The sequence below is a fragment of the Chiloscyllium plagiosum genome, unplaced genomic scaffold (assembly GCF_037043375.1).
Source record: "Chiloscyllium plagiosum isolate Xiang-an unplaced genomic scaffold, Cpla_swu_hap1 HiC_scaffold_8, whole genome shotgun sequence".
NCBI classification, from domain to species: domain Eukaryota; kingdom Metazoa; phylum Chordata; class Chondrichthyes; order Orectolobiformes; family Hemiscylliidae; genus Chiloscyllium; species Chiloscyllium plagiosum.
This window is the reverse complement of record NW_028270146.1, coordinates 100,518,905-100,539,729: the sequence shown is the minus strand read 5'-3', so window position 1 is coordinate 100,539,729 and position 20,825 is coordinate 100,518,905. Positions and strand designations below refer to the sequence as shown.

Sequence of the window (20,825 nt, the reverse complement as noted above, 5' to 3'; positions counted from 1 at the left end):
ATATTACGCTGATACTGTGAACATTATGTGGAGGTGCTGGTGTTGGATTGGAGTGAACGCAGTTAAAAATCACATAACACCAGGTTATAGTCCAACAGGTTTATTTGGAGGTACAAGCTTTCACAGCACTGTTCCTTCATCAGGTGGCTACAATAAGGAGCAGTAAAATTAAGATCATTAAAGGTAATTTAAGAGAATAAGTAGAGTGCTGGGGTAAAATGTCCCCAACTCTGGGTTTAAAAGGCTTGGGTTCACAATGTATCTGCCACCAAGTTGACTTATAACACATCTGAGCAGGTTAATTTACAAAGAAATAATATGCTGAAAATGTGTTGCTGGAAAAGCGTAGCAGGTCAGGCAGCATCCAGGGAACAGGAGAATCGACGTTTCGGGCATAAGCCCTTCTTCAGGAATGAGGAAAGTTTGTCCAGCAGGCTAAGATAAAAGGTAGGGAGGAGGGACCTGGGGGAGGGGTGTCGGAAATGTGATAGGTGGAGAGAGGTCAAGGTGAGGGTGATAGGTCAGACTGGGGTGGGGGCGGAGAGGTCAGGAAGAAGATTGCAGGTTAGGAAGGCGGTGCTGAATTCGATGGATTTGACTGAGACAAGGTGAGGGGAGGGGAAATGAGGAAACTGGTGAAATCCGAGTTCATCCCTTGGGGTTGGATGGTTCCTAGGCGGAAGATGAGGCGCTCTTCCTCCAACCGTCGTGTTGTTGTGGTCTGGCGATGGAGGAGTCCAAAGACCTGCATATCCTTGGTGGAGTGGGAGGGGGAGTTGAAGTGTTGAGCCACAGGGTGGTTGGGTTGGTTGGTCCGGGTGTCCCAGAGGTGTTCTCTGAAACGCTCCGCAAGTCGGCGGCCTATCTTATGAATGCAAGGAAGGTCATTGACAAAGAAGCTGAAGATAGTTGGACTAGGACATTACCCTGAGGAATTCCTGCAGAGATGAGATGTCTGACCACAATTTGTTTTTATATACCAGGTGTGACAGGAACAGAGAATTTACCCCAATACCCACAGATTCCAGTTTTGCTAGAGATCATTAATGTCTCGGAGGAGAAAGTGAGGTCTGCAGATGCTGGAAATCAGAGCTGAAAATGTGTTGCTGGAACAGTGCAGCAGGTCAGGCAGCATCCAGGGAACAGGAGAATCGACGTATCGGGCATAAGCCCTTCTTCAGGAATGTCTCATTAATGTCTCGGTCAGTCGAATGCAGCCTTGATATCAATAGGTGTTAAAATCTCACTTCAAAAATTCAGCTTTTTTTTGTCCATGTTTGAACCAAGCTTGTAATGAGGTCAGGAAATGAATGGCCCTAGTGGATCCCAAACTGGGCATCACTGAGCAGGCTATTGCTGAGCAGGTGCTGCTTGATAGCACTACTGATGTCAGCACTTTACTGATGATCAAGAACAGATTATTGTTGTGGTAATTGGCTGAGGTGGATTTGTCCTGCTTTTTGTCTACAGGACATACATGGGCAATATTCCACATTGGAGAAAGTGACGACTGCAGCTGCTGGAGATCAGAGTTGAAAAGTGTGGTGCTGGTAAAGGTCAGGAGAATTGACATTTCAGACATAAGTCCTTCATCAGGAATGTGGGTTGACAGATAAATAGGAGGACAGGGTGGAGGATCCAAAGGTAGTTGGGGCAATAGGTAGATGGAGGCAAGGGTTAATGGCGATAGGTCAGAGGGGAGGGTGGAGCAAATAGGTGGGAAGGAAGATGGACAGGTAGGACAGTTCAAGAGGACAGTGGAGAGTTGGATCTGGTGGGAGGTGGGTGGGCGGGAGATGAGGAAACTGGTGAAATTGACGATGCCATCTGGTTAGATGTGTCCCAAGGTGGAAGATGAGGTGTTCTTCCTCCAGCTGGATTTGGCAGTGGAGGCAGCCTCGGACTTGCATGTCCTTGGGGAAGTGGGAGGAGGAGTTGACATGGTCAGCCACAGCCCTTTGGGTTGTTTCGTATGTGTCCCAGAGATGTTCGCTGAAACATTGGGGAGACAGGACGCCAACTCAATGTAGAGGAGACCACATTGAGAGCAATGGACACAATAGATGAGGTGTTTGGATATGCAGGAAAATCTCTGCCAGATGGGGAAGGATCCTTTGGAACCTTCGGTGGAGGTGAGGTGTGGGTGCTGGTTTTGCACCTCTTGCAGTGGCAAGAGGTGCACAGGCGTAAAATGTATCATCCTCTGCCATTTTTGCCACCTACAATCAGACCCCTCCACCAGAGATATATTTCCTTCCCCACCCCTATCTGCATTCCACAGATACCACTCCCTTCGCGAATCCCTCCTTATGTCCATGCCCCACCACTAAAGGATCGTTCCACATCTGGCAGATTTTCCTGAACATCCAAACATCTCATGTACTGTTTTTGTATGTGGTCACCTTTACATCAGGGAGACAGGATGCCCAACTTGCGGAACGTTTCAGAGAACATCACTGGGACATACGCATCAAACTCCACCGTCCTGTGGCCAATCACTTAAACTACCCCCCCCCCCCCCCCCCCCCCAACTCTGCCAAGGACATGCAAGGCCTGGGCCACCTCCACCACCAAATCCAAGCCACCTGATGTCTGGAGGAAGAATGCCTCATCTTCCACCTTGTGTCACTCATGCAGTACAACACCATAATCCCTCTGTACATTGGAATCCACAGTTGTTTTGCATTTAAGTCATACACTGCTTTTTCATTCTTCCTGCAGAAAAGTGAACTTCACATCTTGCCACATTATACTCCATCTGCCAGATGTTTGCCCACTCAGTCAATCTATATGCATCTGGAACTTCCTTATATCACCTTTACAGCATAACACCAAGATCGGTAGGAAGATATCTATGCATTTAGCTGCCATACCTCCACTCACCTCAAAGTCAGTAATGTAAGTTGTAAAAGGTTGAGAACCGAGCACAGATCCTTTTGTGACTTGAACTGTCACATTGTGTGACGATGCTGACCCTTTAACAAGATTTTTTTGCCCTTGGTCCTCCCCCAACTCCGAGAGAGGTCGTAAAGGTAGAGGTTCCAATGTGTCTGGAAATATCTACTTAAAGGCTTTTAAGTTTTTTTAAAACAAAGGCACTTGTGAAATGAAAAGGGAGTGGCCAGTTCTCCCACTTCAGGGTTTTTTCTGGTTTGGTTTTAGGCAAGCATCTGTAGAAACAGCTGCTCAAAGGTAGGGGGAAAAAGATTCCCCGATTTAGCAGAGGTATCTGGCTGACTCTCTCTCTCTGCAATCTCTCCTCTGTAAGAACCGGTGCTTAAATTTATTGTTTTGCCAAAGAGTGTGCTATGGGATGTTGTAGGAAGCCCGAACAGCTCTTTGTTAAGCGCATTTTCATGTCAGTTGGGTTTTCAGACAGATTAAGTTATTCTAAATTTGGTTCTTGTTTGTGTTTCATTGTGTAAATAAATTCAGTTTTGTTTAAAACCGAATGGTTGGGCCAGCTGCATCGTTCCTGGAATATCCATTTTACACCTGCTTAAAACAACTAGAAAAGTTGGGTCTGGGCTACCTTCTTGAAAGGTTTTGAGGGGGTCTGGCTAGTCCATTACACCTGTCACAGCATTGTGCGTTTTTGATGTTTTCTTCATAGTTGGAATATACATTTGAGTACTTTTGAGGGCAGCAGTAGCTCAGTGGTTAGCACTGCTGCCTCAGTGTCTTGGGCGAAGGTCTGTTTGCACATTCTCCCCATATCTGCATGGGGTTTTCTCCCACAGTCCAAAGATGTGTAGGTTAGGTGAATTGGCCATACTAAATTGCTCATAGTATCCAGCGACGAGTAAAATTAGGTGGATTAGCAGTGGGAAATGCAGGGTTTTAAGGGGGGGGGGGGGGGGGGGCAAGTCTGGGTAGGATGTCCTTCAGAGAGTGGACATGAATAGCCCATTTCCCCACTGAGGATCTATGAGTATTTTAGTAAGTTTATTTCACCAAGTTCAGCTTTCATGCCTACATAGTTGGCCATATTTATGTTTAAAATACTAGTGATGCACCCAGTCTTTTCCCTTTCACAAATAATTGAATTTGATATCCAGTTTGATCACTGATACCTAGGGCAAGGAACAACAAATTATGAACAGCAATTTAAGACCTGAATTCAAAAATCACTGCAAAATATAATTAGTGAATGGAATGTTGATATTAATCTCAAAAAGAATCAAAGTTATGTCATATCTGTATATTCAGTATAGTTATTGCATCTTAGAAAAGATTAGTTGGTCTTGTAGTTAGTGTATGCAGATTTACAAGTATTATTGCAGGGCAAAAACAAAATTAAATAAAGAAATGAATGCAGAAACCTTATACTTCTTTGAAAACACCCAGAGTAAACCAATTAAGTGAATATGAATCAAGGATATGATCATTTCTCTCTCTCTGTATTCTATTTTCTGTTGTGGGTACGTTTTTGTACAAAAAAGGATCAAAGGGAGCTGGAATTCTACCCTCAAAGTCTGTTAATTATTGAAATTCTCAGGATTACATTAATATTCTTACATAACAGAAGTCTATCAGAGTATTCAGAGACTACAATCTGGTTTAAGTATCAGGATTATCTTCAGAATATGACTGAAGTATTATTAAGCACCAAGATTGTAGTTTAAATATACTACCTGTACATGTTTGCAAGAGGAAAGAAATTAGGCATCAATACTTGCCTGATGTATACTTGCAGTTAAAAAAAAACTTAATCTAACTTTCCTTAGCATCAAACAAGTCCAAACTGAAATTTTCAAACTCTACATCCTCTCCAACACCAAAATAAAGTTTAAAACTACTTTTAATCTTCATTGTCTCAGCCCATTTGTTGCCAAATTTGCTTCGTCACCTTCAGGTTTCACTCTTACAATACCCTCCTGTCAAGCCTCCCACCCTTTATAAACACCAGTCCATCAAATCAGACTCAACTATCCTCCTGAATCGGCCCTCTAACTCCATAATTTAAATTTGGTCTTTAAGCAGTCCTTCCCAATTGCCCTTGCCAATGTCTCCATTACCACAAAAATTAGCTGCATGGGCCCCACACCCTAAAATTCTAACTTCCGGGTCTTTGATCAAGTTTTAGTCTTTAAATGATCCTTTCTTTGCTTAGGTTAATCTTATTGATGCTCTGAAGCACCATGGAAATTTACATTACTGCAGTCACTTTTTGCAAGATTTGATAAGCTTTTTTTTAAACAACACTTTTGTGCACTTTACAGCAACTGATTGCTTTTGATGTGTGCTTTTGCTTATAGGCAAGTCAAATTTGTCTGTTTAACTTATTTTAAATTATGGCATAACTGTGGGCTATAGGAGTTGACATAGACAAAGGTATTTGTTAAAACAGGTAGAGAAGTAATGTTGTATTGTGCTCAGGCTATTAAACGCAAGTGGCTTGTGGTTAGGGCACTTTGCCGTCACCAATCCTTTCTACTCTTGAAACATAACTTTTAATGAGTTAGACTGCACTTGGTAGGTCACTAACAGGACAAAACCAAACAAACAGTCATTGGAAACTTAGAACTACAACAGAAAACCAGTCTTCTCTTTGTGAAGTCTAAGGGCCTGTCTGATTAGCAATGGCTGAAGATAGACCAATAGAGATAGTCAACAAGGTGTAATTTATTCCATGATCACAACTATCAGGTACTAGGTATGTCACATTTGTCTCTATTGAGTCCACTACATGAAGGTGATGCAACAATTTGGATAGAGCTAATTAGTTTTTAGAACTGCCCTGTCTACTGTAGTATACAAGTTTGTGGAAAAAGGTAGTTTTCCATTACACCAAGGCCCATTGTCATTTACATTTCACTCTCTCCAAAAACGTTTGTCTCTATGATTATTCCTCCATAACAAAGCTTCTTGAAGAGGAACCCATGCAAGACATTACCATTATCCTCAAAAGCCACTATTGAATAAAGGGAATACCAACCAAAAAGAAAAAAAAAAATCAGATCTCAAATGTATCCTTCAGAATCATAGTAGAGAACAGTAGTACAAACAACTCACTCATTAAGCTGGTACTGAGCTGCTACCCTGAGGTCAACTATTTAAAATCTCTGGGATTGACCCCAGCACTGGCCTTTCTGGTATAAAGAGCGTGGCGTTATGTGGATTTCAAAAAATAAAAGGAAAGCTAGGCAGCAGCTGCTGAACATCAAGACTTTTTCCCAGATCAGTGGGGAAATAAAAGTTCTCAATTAGCAAAGAAAGTTTTATTTTAACAAATTTCATTCCACTTTTACAAAAGCACAGCTAATTACAGTATAAGAGGCCAAGCATAGTTTTTTTTAGAAAAGCACATTTTTGGAGGGACTGCTAAACATCAGCTGGCAAGAACAAACTTCAAAATTGTGTTTTTCGTAAGCATCTCTCATGGTTAAGCCAGTTAATCTCTCCCTTTAGGAATCTACTTATGCAATATTCCTTGTTGTTCTTTGTGTGAATCTAGATTGAGTTGTTAGAACTTTCTTCATCAAGCATTACCCTGTCCTCATCTTACATCCACACAGACAGGAGTGCGAATTTAGACAATTTTCTTTTATGTTCCTCAAAAGCAAGCAGGGATAAAGTTATACAGCTAGCATGTATCTGAAAGCAAAATACGATGAAGTCAAACATGCTGGAAATTCTCAGCTCTGAATAAAAAAAATTGCCTGATCAGAGTATTTCAGCATTTGTTTAAGTTTCATTTTTACCACCAAACCACTAGATACAAAACATGAAAACCGCAACTTTTTAAAATCAAGGGAACACTTCAACATAAAAAAAGGAAATAAAATACAGTTCCAGAACTGAGCAGAGCAGCTTGCTTTCCAGTCGTTTCATGGATCTAATGAAACAAGTGGTGGATAAATATGCAGGAGTGGGATCTGAACACAAGAGAAAAAGGAAAAAAAAGGTCAATTAAAGTTTATGCAGAGTACCTTGACAATTGCAGTTCCCTTTAGGAAAGGATGCTCTATATCTTGTTAAATTTTCAGTTTTCTACAGAAAACTCAGAATGGTAACATATACAAAAATCAGTAATAAACCTCTCTAAGAGCAAGAGTGGGTGGGTGGTTGGAAGGGAGAGAGGTAAAAAGAAAAGTGGGGAGGGCAAAGAGGGAGGGAGATGGGAGAGAGAAGTTCAGTTTGTACCCAGTCAACAGGATATTATGGCTATATTACTTGAAAGAAAAAAAATGAATCTTTGAAAGTCCTACATAACTTCAGATAGCTCATGGCTGCACAATTTTACAGGCACACAGAGTCAACAGTCAGAGGAGTGGTGCAGAAGGAAAAAAAAAATCAAAGCAGAAAATACTGTTGCATCAATGGACTTTAAACTAACAATATTCTTCTATCTCAAAAACATGCATGATGTAGCCAATGCAGGTCATGAACACACATTCCTCCATTCTGGAGGCAGCACATATAGATGATACAAACCTCATGCATAAAGCTGTTTTGAAGAAGATACCTTAATAGAAGATCTAGAATGTTATTGTTCATGTTACAAATTAAGATTTGCTTTTGGACTTTAGAGCTTGTTGAGAATACCTAACAACTCCAAACGACACCATTCCTCACTCTTCTGCCTTTTATTTGGGCTCCATGGTTGAACTTAAACACCTATCCCAGGATCTAACACATCCAGACTCCCTTATTCTTTCCATCACCTAATTATTTTTGCAAAAAATAAAAAGCAAGCTGTCATGCAGTTACTTGGGAGGCAAATTAGCATTTTATTCCTGCACATTATAATCAATGAATTTTGATGAAATGCCGCTAACATCAGCCTTTCTGGAACAAGATGAGACTAAAATTGAAACAAAGATGGTCAGAAGCAAATACTCTTAACAAGAGAGCGAGACAAATTCTTTTTGGTTCAACAGCAAAGCACCTCAAATCAATAGTCTACCAGTTTGAACTTGAAAGGGTCTTAATGCAGGTTTCACTACTGGAGACATTTCAAGATCCTCAAAATAAAAAGCACTCTTTAAAAGCTGGTAAACACACGGAGTTACACATCTTATTTTTAAAGCAAGATTTATTCTGATTGAAGTTAAATGCTCAGGTAAGTCAGGGATGTCAGGGTTTGATGGAATTCTCCCTGTCCAGTGTCAAACACACTCAGTGCAGCTACCTTCATTTGTCACTTGCAAACTGCACGTCGTCAGAGTCACTTGCGAGGCACTTTCCTATTTTCTCTCAGACTGTCTCCACCTGATCAACATTTGAAGCAAGCGTACATATTCATCCATCAGGGAATATAACTAAACAGTATCTGAAAACCACAGAACTTTAAAAGTGAGGTGCCTCACTTAACTGAATAATCTATATTCAGTCTCAATGATGAAACCACATGAATCAAAGCTCAGAATGGACAGTGCTATAAACAAAGAAAGGGCTAAAGTTTAAAATAGAGTTTAGAATATTCAACCAAACACATAAAAAAAAGGCAAGTAACAGAATAGACAGTAGAGTATTGGTTTCATTCATAAATGTGTTCATTTCGCCATGACCAGTCCTCGTCTTGCTCCTATCACATTGTTCTTTCTTTCCTTCCGTTCTTCCAAAAACTTTTCCCGTCGAGTCTCCCTGTGACAAAACAACTTCAGGTTAAAATCCCCACAACTGCCAAGCCTGAAAAAAATAGCATCAAATATACAGAACAAATTCTGGTCAAGTCACACTCAACCAAAGATAGCATTTTAAAAAGAAAAAAAGTATCACTACAGATGTAGTTTATGCATTTAGGGTTTCTCCTACAGTTGAATAACTTGCCATCATTCAGTCTAGTATTGCAAGATCTTCCCATGCCAGCCCAGTTACCATCATTACGTACACAGCTGAGAGAAAACAAATACCAGCCAGCAGAATGGTCCAAAGGGGATCCACTACCCTAAAACTAAGGTTTCAAACTTCTAAATTAGTGAAGTGATTAGAAAGCATCTGATTTAGAGAAACAAACTGCTTTGTGCAGCTACACTTGCTCTTCTGGATAGTATGGAAATGATAAACAATCAATCCATCCTTTTTTTCCCTTATTTCTCCATCGATTATTCCCAAATAATCTTGAGAACACCCTAAGGTTTACCCAGGCAGGCAAGCTCGTCATCTCAGTCCACCCAATTAGTCCAATCTCTAAGTGGACAGAATCCTTGAGAACATCTTGGGAATAACCCCAGTCAATGTTCAAACTCCATGTATTGCTCTGCATTATTCACAGGATTTTGTTCTACACAAACACTACTGCTGCTCTTAAAAATAACACAAAAGATCAAGGAATCGCAAATAGTTTATCAAATTCTAAACATAATACATCAGCAAATTGAAACAATGGTACATGGATTGGAGACTTAACTCAAGGCAAACCCTCACCTGGTCTGTAATTTTGGTTGTTTAGGATCCTTTTTGAGAGAACAGGCATTCTCTTTCATCTCTTCCCAACTTTTCAGCTTTCCTGCAAAATAACGAGTCATAAGATAGGGGAGAGTTGGTGGTGATTCATGACTGTACGTGCAATGCTGCAATCTCAGATAAAAAATTTACTATAAACCCATGGCATCAACTGATTGAATGCTCCTTGGTTGCAGCAAGGAGATCTCCTGGCACCTTTCAGATCAGGTCAAACCAAACAGGTAGAACTGATTCAGCCAATCCTCTGTAAATGTGGGCATGTAAATGTTTCGGGTTGAGTGACCTTTCCTTAGAACAGATCTGAGCTTCTCCAGCATCTGTAGTTCTTTTGGTTATTATTTTAACTCTGCAGTAATTGAAGCACATTGTGCTATTCCAGAGACCAAAGTGCTTCTTGATGTCCCAAGTGAATACCAGTGAAGAAATGTTAATTTGACAGCACAGATGGTTCCTACCATCATTTAAGATGGAAGGTTAATAGGTGGCGATCAGCTTTATCTTTCTGGAGAGAAAGAAAATCACATATGTTGCAGTGCAAAAGGAGGTCATTCAGCCCATCCTGTCTGTACAAACTCTCAGTGTTCTGACAATTTTGTGCCAGTATCCTGTCTTTCCCTATAACCCTGCAACCCATTTCTATCCAAAATAACTATTGCACCCTTTTTGGAATACCTCAATTGAAACTGCTTCCACCACATTTCCAGGCAGTGCATTCAATACCCTAACTACTCGCTGTCTAAAACAAGTTTTTTTTCTAACATCACTCTGCTTTGTTAGTGTATTATTTTAAAATCTATGCCCTCCTCCTTTTAGGAGTGGGAGCAGCTTCTCCTATCTACTCAACAAAGCTCACCAAATCTCTTCCCAGCCTCCTTCTCTCCAAGGAAGACAGTTTCAACTTTGCCAATTTGAGGATAGATTGGAAATCCTTTTCAGTATTAAAACAAGTTAATGACCACACCATAACTATGTTGGAGCAACTCTGCTTGGGAATGGTCTGCTCTGGTGTACAGTTCTCTAGCATCACAGCCAAGATTCAGGACCTGTAGCTTTTCAATGTCAGATGGAGTAACTATAGTGTACAAATTTCTGGTTTTCATGATGGAAGAGACTCCAGGAAGAAAATAAGCATAAGCAACCTCTTGGTACTTTAAGCTGAAATGAAATGCATTAGTCCTGTCTCTTGCACACACGTCCTGGATTCCAGCAAGGTTTAAGTTGAAGATGTTTATGTACATATACTAAACCTGCTGATTCTACTCAACTTAGCCCCTAACATACATGGAGATTAAACAACTAAAATCATATCAGTGGAGCCTGGGTCAGTTGTTATTTATATAGCTAGGATTCTGCAGACTTTAGAGTACTATTTGCAGAATTACTTGAACTTAAGTAGGAAGAATCCCAGCCCTGTGACAGAGGCTAATGTAAAAGGGAGTCCAGCAAAGGTTCACCAGACTGATTTCTGGGATGGCAGGACTGACATATGAAGAAAGACTAGATCGATTGGACTTGTACTCACTGGTATTTAGAAGAATGAAGAGATGGGGTGGTCTCAGAAACAAAATCCTGACAATACTGGACAGGCTAGATGTGGGAAGAAACGTTCCCAATGTTGGGGAAGTCCAAACTAAGGGTCACAGTTTAAGAATGAGGTATCAGTCATTCAGGACTGTGATGAGGAAGAATCTCTTCACTCAAAGTTGTAAGCCTGGGAATTCTCTACCACAAAAAGCTGTTGGGGCCAGCTCCCAAAGCGAGCTGGATGTGGCCCTTGTAGCTAAAGGCATTAAGGAGTAAGAACAGAAAACAGGAACACTGATATTGCATTATCCGAAAGGCCTACTCCTGCACTATTTTGTCAGTACAAACAGGCATCAGAAGACAGGATTAGATTTAGCCACAATTACTGTAAGCAAATAATGTGCCAATACCCACCATCTAGGAGTCATACATGAAGAGTAGCTCCTCAACTAAGTGGCTAAATGTCAAATACTCTTGTCTACACTAAGCACAATAAGAATGGGTAGTTGTAAAAGAGGATGAAATCTTGAATGACTGCAGCTGAAGTCAGAATTTTGCAACAGTTAGAGACATTTCAGTTCACATCCTGTGTCAGTTCTTTGACAGAGATATCCATTATTCCCACAACCGTGCACATTGCTGCACATTTCAGGTTCGAATACAGCACTCAAATTATGGTTCCTTATTTTAGAAAATCAAGACCAGCAGAAACTCCAAAATGTTTGGAGGTGTTTAGTCTTAAGGAGAGCCCAGAGATAGCATTTTCAATAAAAACAAAAAGGTTTAGACAAGATCTTGCAGGAAAAGCTTTGAGAATTATAACTAAAGGGGGTTCAAATCAGAAAATTAATATTGAGGAGCAAAATGCACCCTTTTGACAATTTAAGGGATAAGGAGGATTAACAGATCAAATACTCAAAGGAAAAATGCAACACAGGAACTGGTCCTTCAGCCCACCATGTGTGCGCCAATTATGATGTCATTTTAAACTAATCCCATCTGCCTGCAACAGAACATGGAACAGTACAGAAAAGTAAACATTTGTATGAAGAGAATAATTAATAAGGATGTGGATAACTGCATTCCTTTTACATAGTTGACAAAGATGTGATGAGCCAAGTTATCAACAATGCTGCAAAATACTATAGTTCCAAGTGCAGAACATATGCTTATTGATATTTTTACTTTGACTAGACAGAAAATATTGAAAAAAATGCAGTTGAAGTGATGCATACTGACCTTTGTGTGGTTTGTATCGAAGAGGGCGAGCCAAACTTGCCTGCAAGTCAAACTTTTTGTTTGTTCCAGGAGTAGTGGTGCCAGAGAACCGGTACGGGGTAACGACTGAAACCAGAGAATAACAACTAGGTCATTTGAAAAGCCTCAAGTAAATTTATATTCTCTAAATTTGCTATTTACTAACACATTTAAAAAGGCACAGTCCAATTCTCTTTTCAGACCCTTAATTCTTCTCGTATTTCGATGCACAAGAGAGGAATTACTTGACACAGCAAGATATGAAAAGTTAGCCATTTAGTTGCCTAAAGTCTCTTCAATATTCAATGTGACTGTGGGGAAAGAAGAATGAAGTAAATTACATGACAGTTAGAGATGAGACTGGCTAATTGACCTAGTGTTAATTTATGTAAGTAATTCAAAACTTCAATGCTGAAAGATCTGGCTTTAGTTTCAATACTACAGGCTTTAGTTTCTCTTTATTCACACAATTGTTTTCCCATGTTATCTCAACAACTTCAAAATCACTCATTTGTCAGCAATTACAACCCTTGTTTTGAGCAATTACTGTTCCTCATTTAAATCTTTGGAGGCTAGGTATCATATTGGTGTATCTGCACTGTACTCCTTTCAAGTTCAATATATCCATAAATGTGTGGTGCCCAAAACTGAAATTTCAGGTGTGCCTAAACAAGATTTTCTGCAGTTGAAGCACGACTTGTAATCCCATATATTCTACAGTTCTAACCATAAAGACCAAGATTCTATTAGATTTCTATGCTTCATGAGATTTTAATGATCTCTGTACCTGAATATCAATTCTGACTCTAACATTTCACTACTTAGATATAACCTCTATCCGTTTCTGTCCAAGTGGATGATTTCACACAGATTACAGCTTTTGCACATTCATCTCTAGAAAATCTTGTCATTTTATCTTCTCACCCATTTGCTGCTCCAATCTTTGCACTATTAGCATACTAATTCCATCATGCAAGTGGTTTATAAATACAGTGAATAATTGAGGCTTGCAGATTCTTATGGCACCATTTTGATATTTAGACTACTTGCACACTACCCCCACTGTCTTCTGCTTCTCAGCAATTTCTATCTTAAGACCAGGTCAATTGTTTTGCTTTCAATTCTATAAACTTCAAGTTGAACAGTAATTTTATTAAGTCTATGTAAATGGCATCCATTTGGTCACATTTAGAAGCGTATACCAATTCTCCGATCAGATGAAAATTTAAAGGTGTTCAGTCACCCAATTTTTAGGAGACCCATCTATTCACCATACCAATTTTCGCTGTTTTCATCAGACTTGCTTAAGGTGCAACTTCATTCTGTGTTAACCATTTTCTATTCAAATAGGCAGTGCTTCAATTTTACCTGCTATTATTCTATTTTGTTTCAAGATTGTTTGTCATTGTTCAGCTACCTCTAATTTGAGGTCATATAGAAATCTGGTTAGTTTGCATCAAGCTGGTGCTAATGCTATCAATTAAAATGTAGCAAACCCAAAACCAATCTGTGACATTTCACCAAGTTGTCACAAATTGTTTTCCCTCCCAACACTCCAAGTAAGCAATCAACTTATTATCTTCAGAGTTCACCATGAATCTCCAAAATACTGAATTTCACTAAGTTTAATTGACTGACTATTCAACAATGTTTGTTCTTCAAATAAATATCAAGGATAATCTAACAGTACCTATATCCTCTTCTGACTGTATAGTGACTGCTGTTTAGAAACCATTATACAGAAATTCGACAAGTTTACACACAACAAGCAATTCCAGTATGGCTCAAGTGGATCATCACTTAAAGGAGCCAGGAACTGACCATGTAACCATAGGGTTTACATACAGCTGATTAAGAGTGCTAGATTCTCAGTATTATCAAAATGTAGCATTCTTCTTGAGTTCTCTTCCCAAAGTCAGCTCTTTGGCAATTATTTACCGAAACACAGCAAAATGCCTTTTTTTTTTTAATTAAAGCTGGAGAGAGGACGCAGATCCTGAATCTACCTTAGCCAGAGCAGGGATCAAACCATATGCTGCTGACAAAACTAATTCACATACTGGCCATCTAGCCAACGTATCTAATTGGTTCTTCAAGAAAGCATGCAAAAATAAAGGAACTAGAACACTTTGACACTATGGAAGCAGTACCTTTCGTTTCAGCAGGGTTACAAGCGTTGATGTGGGTTTGCTTCTGGCATATAGGTTCCTCAGGTCCAGATGGTCTGACATTTTTCACTTCACTGCCTGGGTTAAGCTTCCTAATTGGAGTCTTCATCGTTCCATGTTTATCAGTGTTCTTGGCAGCATCTGGAAATCTATGTGCCATAATGAATATTTACGATCTACACACTAACTGAAAACACAACTGAGAGTGTAGGAGATTGAGAAAAATGTATCAAAGGAAAATAGCAATGAGCAAGAAATAGAGAAAAAATATAGTGAAGGAGCATTAAAGTCAAAAACACCATCTTATTTTGAGAATGCACCTCCAGCCTAATGCTAGATCAACTTCCAATTAATACATTTACTATGTATGTTTAGACAGGTACGTTATTAATTGCCTCTGAATATTGTACCAAGATACTCAAATGGCTTTAAGATCATAAGAATTTACTCAGCAAAAACCATTTTCTGGATCTTATTGTAGTTGACAACATTACCTGACATTCATTTTGGTGACAGAGTAAACAGACGGTTTAAAGGCTGATTTTTCATTTAAAGTTACTGCAGCAGAGTTACGTGGTGATTTACGCTGGTTGGCAGGCGTCGAAAATTGGTCATTTTTTGATGTCTGATGTACCGGGCTAAAGAAATTGGGTATGTTCTTCATATTTTTTGGTTCATTCACCGACTGCTTAAAAAAGAAAAAGTGACATCAACTTTACAAAGCTTATATAAAAAAAAAACGGTTATATGAAAACACAAAGCTGCACCCCAATTAAACCAGCACCAGATATAAGTTTTGAATCAAAACGATTCAGTTCCTGCCTACAGAATTAATCAGAGTTGAAGACTGGACACTGGAGACAATGTTCTAACATGCAAGGAATGAGGTAGAAGGTGGTACTACAGAGTTGTACGTCTTCCATTTACTTCAGTAAAGTAAATCAGCCAGTCACAGATGATAAATCATCAAATCGTGGAATTCAAGTTTAACTAAATGACGCATCTGAACCTTTACATCTGCTAGCAGGTTTTTCAGCAACTTTCATGGGTCTAATGAAATTATGTTAAGTGTAGTTTTTTTTTAATGAAAGCTATATAGCATCTTTAATTGATATATTTAGTAGAGGGATTTAATTAACTAAATTTTCAGTTTAATAATCCTTCTGAGCAGCTTTATTTCAGACACTCAAAAGGAACTTTTTAACTAACATTTAACTATCACAGAAAAATCAGAACAATCTAACATACTTTGGAAAACAGCAAACTATTAAAATAAATTAATTCAATTCTGCATTAATACCTTTTACCAGGTCAACTGCTATACAACTGTTATTCTTAATTGCATTAATTGTTTAGATGAAAATTCAACATTTGCTAAGAGTACAAAATTTTGTCAAAAGCATGGATTAATTACGGTACAAATAGGGAATCTAGCCATGCATTTAATGGATTTTAATGGAAGGAAAGTGATCAATTGCAGTAGAAATTGGAAATTCCAGAGGTGCAAGTGCAGTTCAGGATTCTACATAAAAGCTGTTGGATTTTAAAAAAAGTAGAGGAACTTGTAAATATTAAGTGTTTAATATTGTGTGCATGGAGCTTTGGGTTATTTTATAGTAAAGATATTAGTGGCTTGGAAAAAGGTGCATGGAGTACAAATGTCAGAATAGTGCTAACCCATCTGATAATGGAGGAGTAATCCAGCCCCATTCCTTTGCAATACTGGAAATATCTATCCAATTCAATTTTGGAAGATATTGAAAACTATCTGTTTCTACATCCTATCAGGCAGTGCATTCAAAATAAACACTTGAGCATAAACACTGCACAATAATTAACCACCATCTATTTTATGAAATGGAGATAGTGCTTTGCCTTTCGTAATCCACTTTGTTTTCTAAAAAAAGTGTAAATTTTCTTCTGGTTTATTGTTTGAGAAGGTCCTTCTCCCAGCTGCATCACATTCAGGCTGGGGTGACTTATCCATTCAGGAATGGGGCAAAAGCAACAAAAGAAAAAAAAATGAAAAGCAATCAAGAGCTTCAGTGGGCAGCTAGCATCAACATTACTGACCCACGAGACTCCTTAGATGACAAGATGTGTGAACTTAATTCTCTATAACATCTAACTCTAATTAGAAATCAAAGAAATAGGAGTATCAAAATTAACATTTATAACTTGACAATTTTAAAACATCTGAAATGTTTCACATTGGAAGAACAGAATTGAAGGAATAGGTGAATGTAAAGTATATACTGAAAAATATTGAATCAGTTTTCTAGAAAAATCAAGACTTTCAAAAGATAATTAAACAATTACGAGGAGGGAATATTTACATGGCTCTGAGGGAAAGGCAGAGGGTTGGAATTTAGTGAGTTACACTTGCAGAGAGCTGACACAAACATAACAGGCCAAATGGTGCCCATTTGTGTTTAACCATTCTACGACTTACAATAATATGAGGGGGAAATGAAAATAAGGAGTGAGCAGTGAAGTCGGCTGTGAACTCATCTCTGCAGGAGAACAGATTTGGAAGGTAGAAATGCTCTAAAGACTTGCAATAATCCCATTTACATTAGGCAACCATAATCATTTCTACTGAAGTGTTGCGGAAAATAGTACATTGAAATCCCAGACAAAAAAGGAAAAAAATAAAAATACCACAGACAAAAAACAAAGCTACTTTCTTGAATGTCTGATTTCTGATAACATTAGTACATTACTTGCCCAGAAGACATTGCACAATCAAACCCAAATATCCAATATGTACAAGCTCCTTTCACACCAGGGCTATTGTACACGTCAGCAACAGGAGCTGTAACTGCATGGTATAATTGATACCATCTGACAGTCTTGGTGAAAGCAGTTAACATTGCAATTAGCATGAAGGGAAACTGGTACTTCTGGTCTACCTGGCTAGATATCATGCAACAAGTATACTCAGGCATCTAAACTAAAATTGAAATAAAAATATGAAAAACTATGAGGAAAAAGCAATATCTCCAGAAAACTCTTCTGCATGAGTGACACTCAAGAGTAATGGCACACTCTTTTTGGAATTCATTTTAAAATACATGGGCACAGTCACTCACCTGCTGAATGCACACATCAGAACTTTAGCATATGCTTCATATAATTTCCTACTACCAGAAACAGCTTGTGCTTGGTAGACCCAGAGTGTGGGCAGGTTCAAAGCTGGTGTCACGGGCATTACCCCTCATATAGGCAAACTGTTGTACCTTCCTTTATAAGTATTACAACTAAAGATGTCAAAGGATACCGTCTATGTAATTTTTGACTTGCCCTCACCTGCTTGATAGAGTTACCAAACTTTTCAAAGCGTTTCCTTTTTCGTTCAATGTACAAGTCAATTGACTCCATCTTGTTGAAACGAGCTTGGTGAATCTTTTTCCAGTCTAGAGAGATATCAAATGCTGTATTAACACATGGATCTCAATTCTAAATATCAGAACATTACCAAAACATGAACCAAAGAATTCCACATTACACAATATCATTAACTTCTTTGTGGTACCTTACCAAAGGGATTTTGGATGTTTATTCATACCCATGTCCACTGTGTTATCCTAATCTATTCTTACTTCTTTAAACATGGTCTTTTTTTTAAAAAAAAGAATCTGAACTGACTTTCAGAATAATTTTCAATTTCTATATGTTTAGTTTACACTTTGAGAGATTCTAGCTTCTAATCTTAAACTGATTGCTCTGTTTAACTCCCATTTATGGAAATAAGATTGGCATTTCATTAGGCACTAAAATTGACCACTAAAGAACTGGAGATTTGAAACAAAAACAATTAATGTTTCAAATCCGGTGATTCAAAAATGTTAACTCTGTGTGCTCCCCGTAGATGCTGTCAAAACGGACATTCGCCAGCAGCTGATGTTTGTGTTGAATGACTTTTGATGTTTGCCATACCATTTCGGTGTCATTTTAGCTCCTGAAGTTAGCTAAAATAGACATTATAAACACAACATGACGGAACGGTACAGCACAGTACAAGCCCTTCGGCCCTCGATGTTGTGCCAACCCTTTATCAAACGAACCTACATACCCTTCATTTTACTATAATCCATGTGTCTAACCAAGAGTCACCTAAATGTCTACAGTATATCAGACTCTACTACCACTGCTGGCACGCATCCACTACTCTCTGTATAAAGAACCTACCTTGGACATTTCCCCTAAACTTTCCTCCAATCACCTTAAAATTACACCCCCTTGTGATATCCATTTCCACTGGCTATCCACTATGCCTCTCATCATCGTGTACACATCTATTAAGTTACCTCTCACCCTTCTTCGCTCCAATGAAAAAAGCCCTAGCTCCCTCAGAAGACAAGCCTCCAGTCCAGGCAGCGTACTGGTAAATCTCCTCTGCACCCTCTTTAAAGCTTCCACATCCTTCCAATAATGAGGCGAACAGAACCGAACACAATATTCCACATGTGGTCTAATCGGTGCTTTATAGAGTTGCAGCATAATCTCACAGCTCTTAAAACTCAATCCCTCTGCTAATGAAAGCCAACATACCATATGTTTCTTAAATACCCTATCAACTTGGGTGGCAACTTGGAAGGACCTATGGACATGGACCCCAAGATCCCTCTCTGTTCCTCCAGTGCTAAGAATCCTGCCTTTAACCCTGTATTCTGCATTCAGATTTAACCTTCCAAAAAGGAATCACTTCATACCTTTCCAGATGGAACTCCATCTGCCACTTCTCAGCCCAGCTCTGCATCCTGTCAATGTCCTGTTGCAGCCTGCAACAGCCCTCCACATTATCCACAACTCCACCAACCTCATGTCATTGGCAAACTTACTAAACCACCTTTCCACTTCCTCATCCAAGTAATTTATAAATATCACAAAGAGCAGAGGTCCCAGAATAGATACCCATGCAACACCACAGGTCACTGAGCTCTAGGCTGAATACTTTCCATCTACTACCATCCTCTATAGCCAGCCAATTCTGTATCCAGACAGTCAAATTCCCTGTGTCCCACACTTCCTTACTTTCTAAATGAGCCTACCATGAGAAACCTTATCAGACATCTTGATACAATCCATGTACACCACATCCGCTGCTCTACCTTCAATGTATTTTGTCACATTCTCAAAAGAATTCCATCAGACTTGTGAGGTATGACCTACCCCTCGCAAAGCCAAGTTGACTATCTCCAATCAAACTATGCTTTCCAAATAATCAGAAATCCTGTCTCTCAGAATCTTCTCAAATAATTTGACATAATACTGACTGTTCTGTAATTGCCAGGGTTATCCTCATTCCCTTTCTTGAACAAAGAAATAACATTTGCCACCCTCCAATCACCTGGTACTATTTCAGTGGACAGAGAGGATGCGAAGATCATTGTCAAAGAGGCAGGAATTTCTTTCCTCGCTTCCCATAGTAATCTTGAGTATACCCCCATCTGGCCCAGTGGCCTTTTCCATCCTTATGTTTTTCAAAATTTACAGCACATCCTCCTTCTTAACATCAACCTGTTCAAGCATATCAGCTCATTTCACGTTCTACTCACAAACAGCAAGGTCCCTCTCACTAGTAAATATTGAAGCAATGTATTCATTAAGGATCTCCCCTACCGCCTCAGACTCCAGCCATGTGCTCCCTCTACTACCCCTGATCGGCCCTACTCTCACTCTGGCCATCCTCTTGTTCCTCACATAAGCGTAGAACACCTTAGGGTTTTCCTTAATACTACCCGCCAAAGCTTTTTCATGCCTCCTTCTAGCACTCCTAAGTCCATTTTTCAATTCCTTCCTGGCTACCTTGTAACTTTCTAGAGCCCTGTCTGATCCTTGCTTCCTCAAACTTAAGTAAGCTTCCTTCTTCCTCTTGACTAGATGTTCCACATCTCTTGTCATTCAAGATTCCTTCACCCTACCATCCTTTCCTTACTTTAGTGGGACAAACCTGTCCAGCACTCGCAGCAAGTGTTCCCTAAACAACCTCCACATTTCTGTCATGCGTTTCCCTGAGAATATCTGTTCCCAATTTGTGTTTCACAGTTCCTGTCTAATAACATTGTAATTCCCTCTCCCACAATTAAATACTTTCCCATACCATCTGATCCTATCCCTCTCCATGACTATGGACAAGGCCAGGGAGTTGTGACCACTATCACCAAAATGCTCTTCCACAGACAGATCTGACACTTGCCAAGCACCAAATCCAATATGGCCCCCGAAATCTACATATTGAATCAGGAATCCTTCTTGGACACACCTGACAAAATCTGCTCCATCCAAACTATTTGCACATCAAGGCACATAAGGAAATAATAGGGGAGGTGACCAAATACTTGGTCAGAGATAGGTTTTTGAGGAGTGCCCAAAAAAAAGATGAAAGCAAAAATGGTGTAGGGAGGGAAATCCAGAACTTCAACCTAGGTAACTGAATGGCGGAGTAGTTAAAACACAGGA

General features: G+C 39.3%; 1 protein-coding gene across 2 annotated transcripts in view; it reads right to left on the bottom strand.

Annotated features, from left to right (window-relative positions):
• Positions 1-6,206: 6,206 nt before the first annotated feature.
• Positions 6,207-20,825, bottom strand: part of nusap1 (nucleolar and spindle associated protein 1) — a 33,271-nt gene continuing 18,652 nt past the window's right edge. Inside the window, exons 6-11 of one of the 2 annotated variants that reach the window (XM_043698330.2) lie at positions 17,670-17,776; positions 14,855-15,048; positions 14,343-14,509; positions 12,175-12,279; positions 9,373-9,454; positions 6,207-8,589 (exon numbers count right to left, since the gene is read on the bottom strand). In XM_043698330.2, the coding sequence (XP_043554265.2) occupies positions 8,499-8,589; positions 9,373-9,454; positions 12,175-12,279; positions 14,343-14,509; positions 14,855-15,048; positions 17,670-17,776 (746 nt within the window). In that variant the 3' untranslated portion in view covers positions 6,207-8,498. The remainder of the gene's footprint in view (positions 8,590-9,372; positions 9,455-12,174; positions 12,280-14,342; positions 14,510-14,854; positions 15,049-17,669; positions 17,777-20,825) is intronic. The other variant, XM_087990168.1, reaches the window with a different exon arrangement.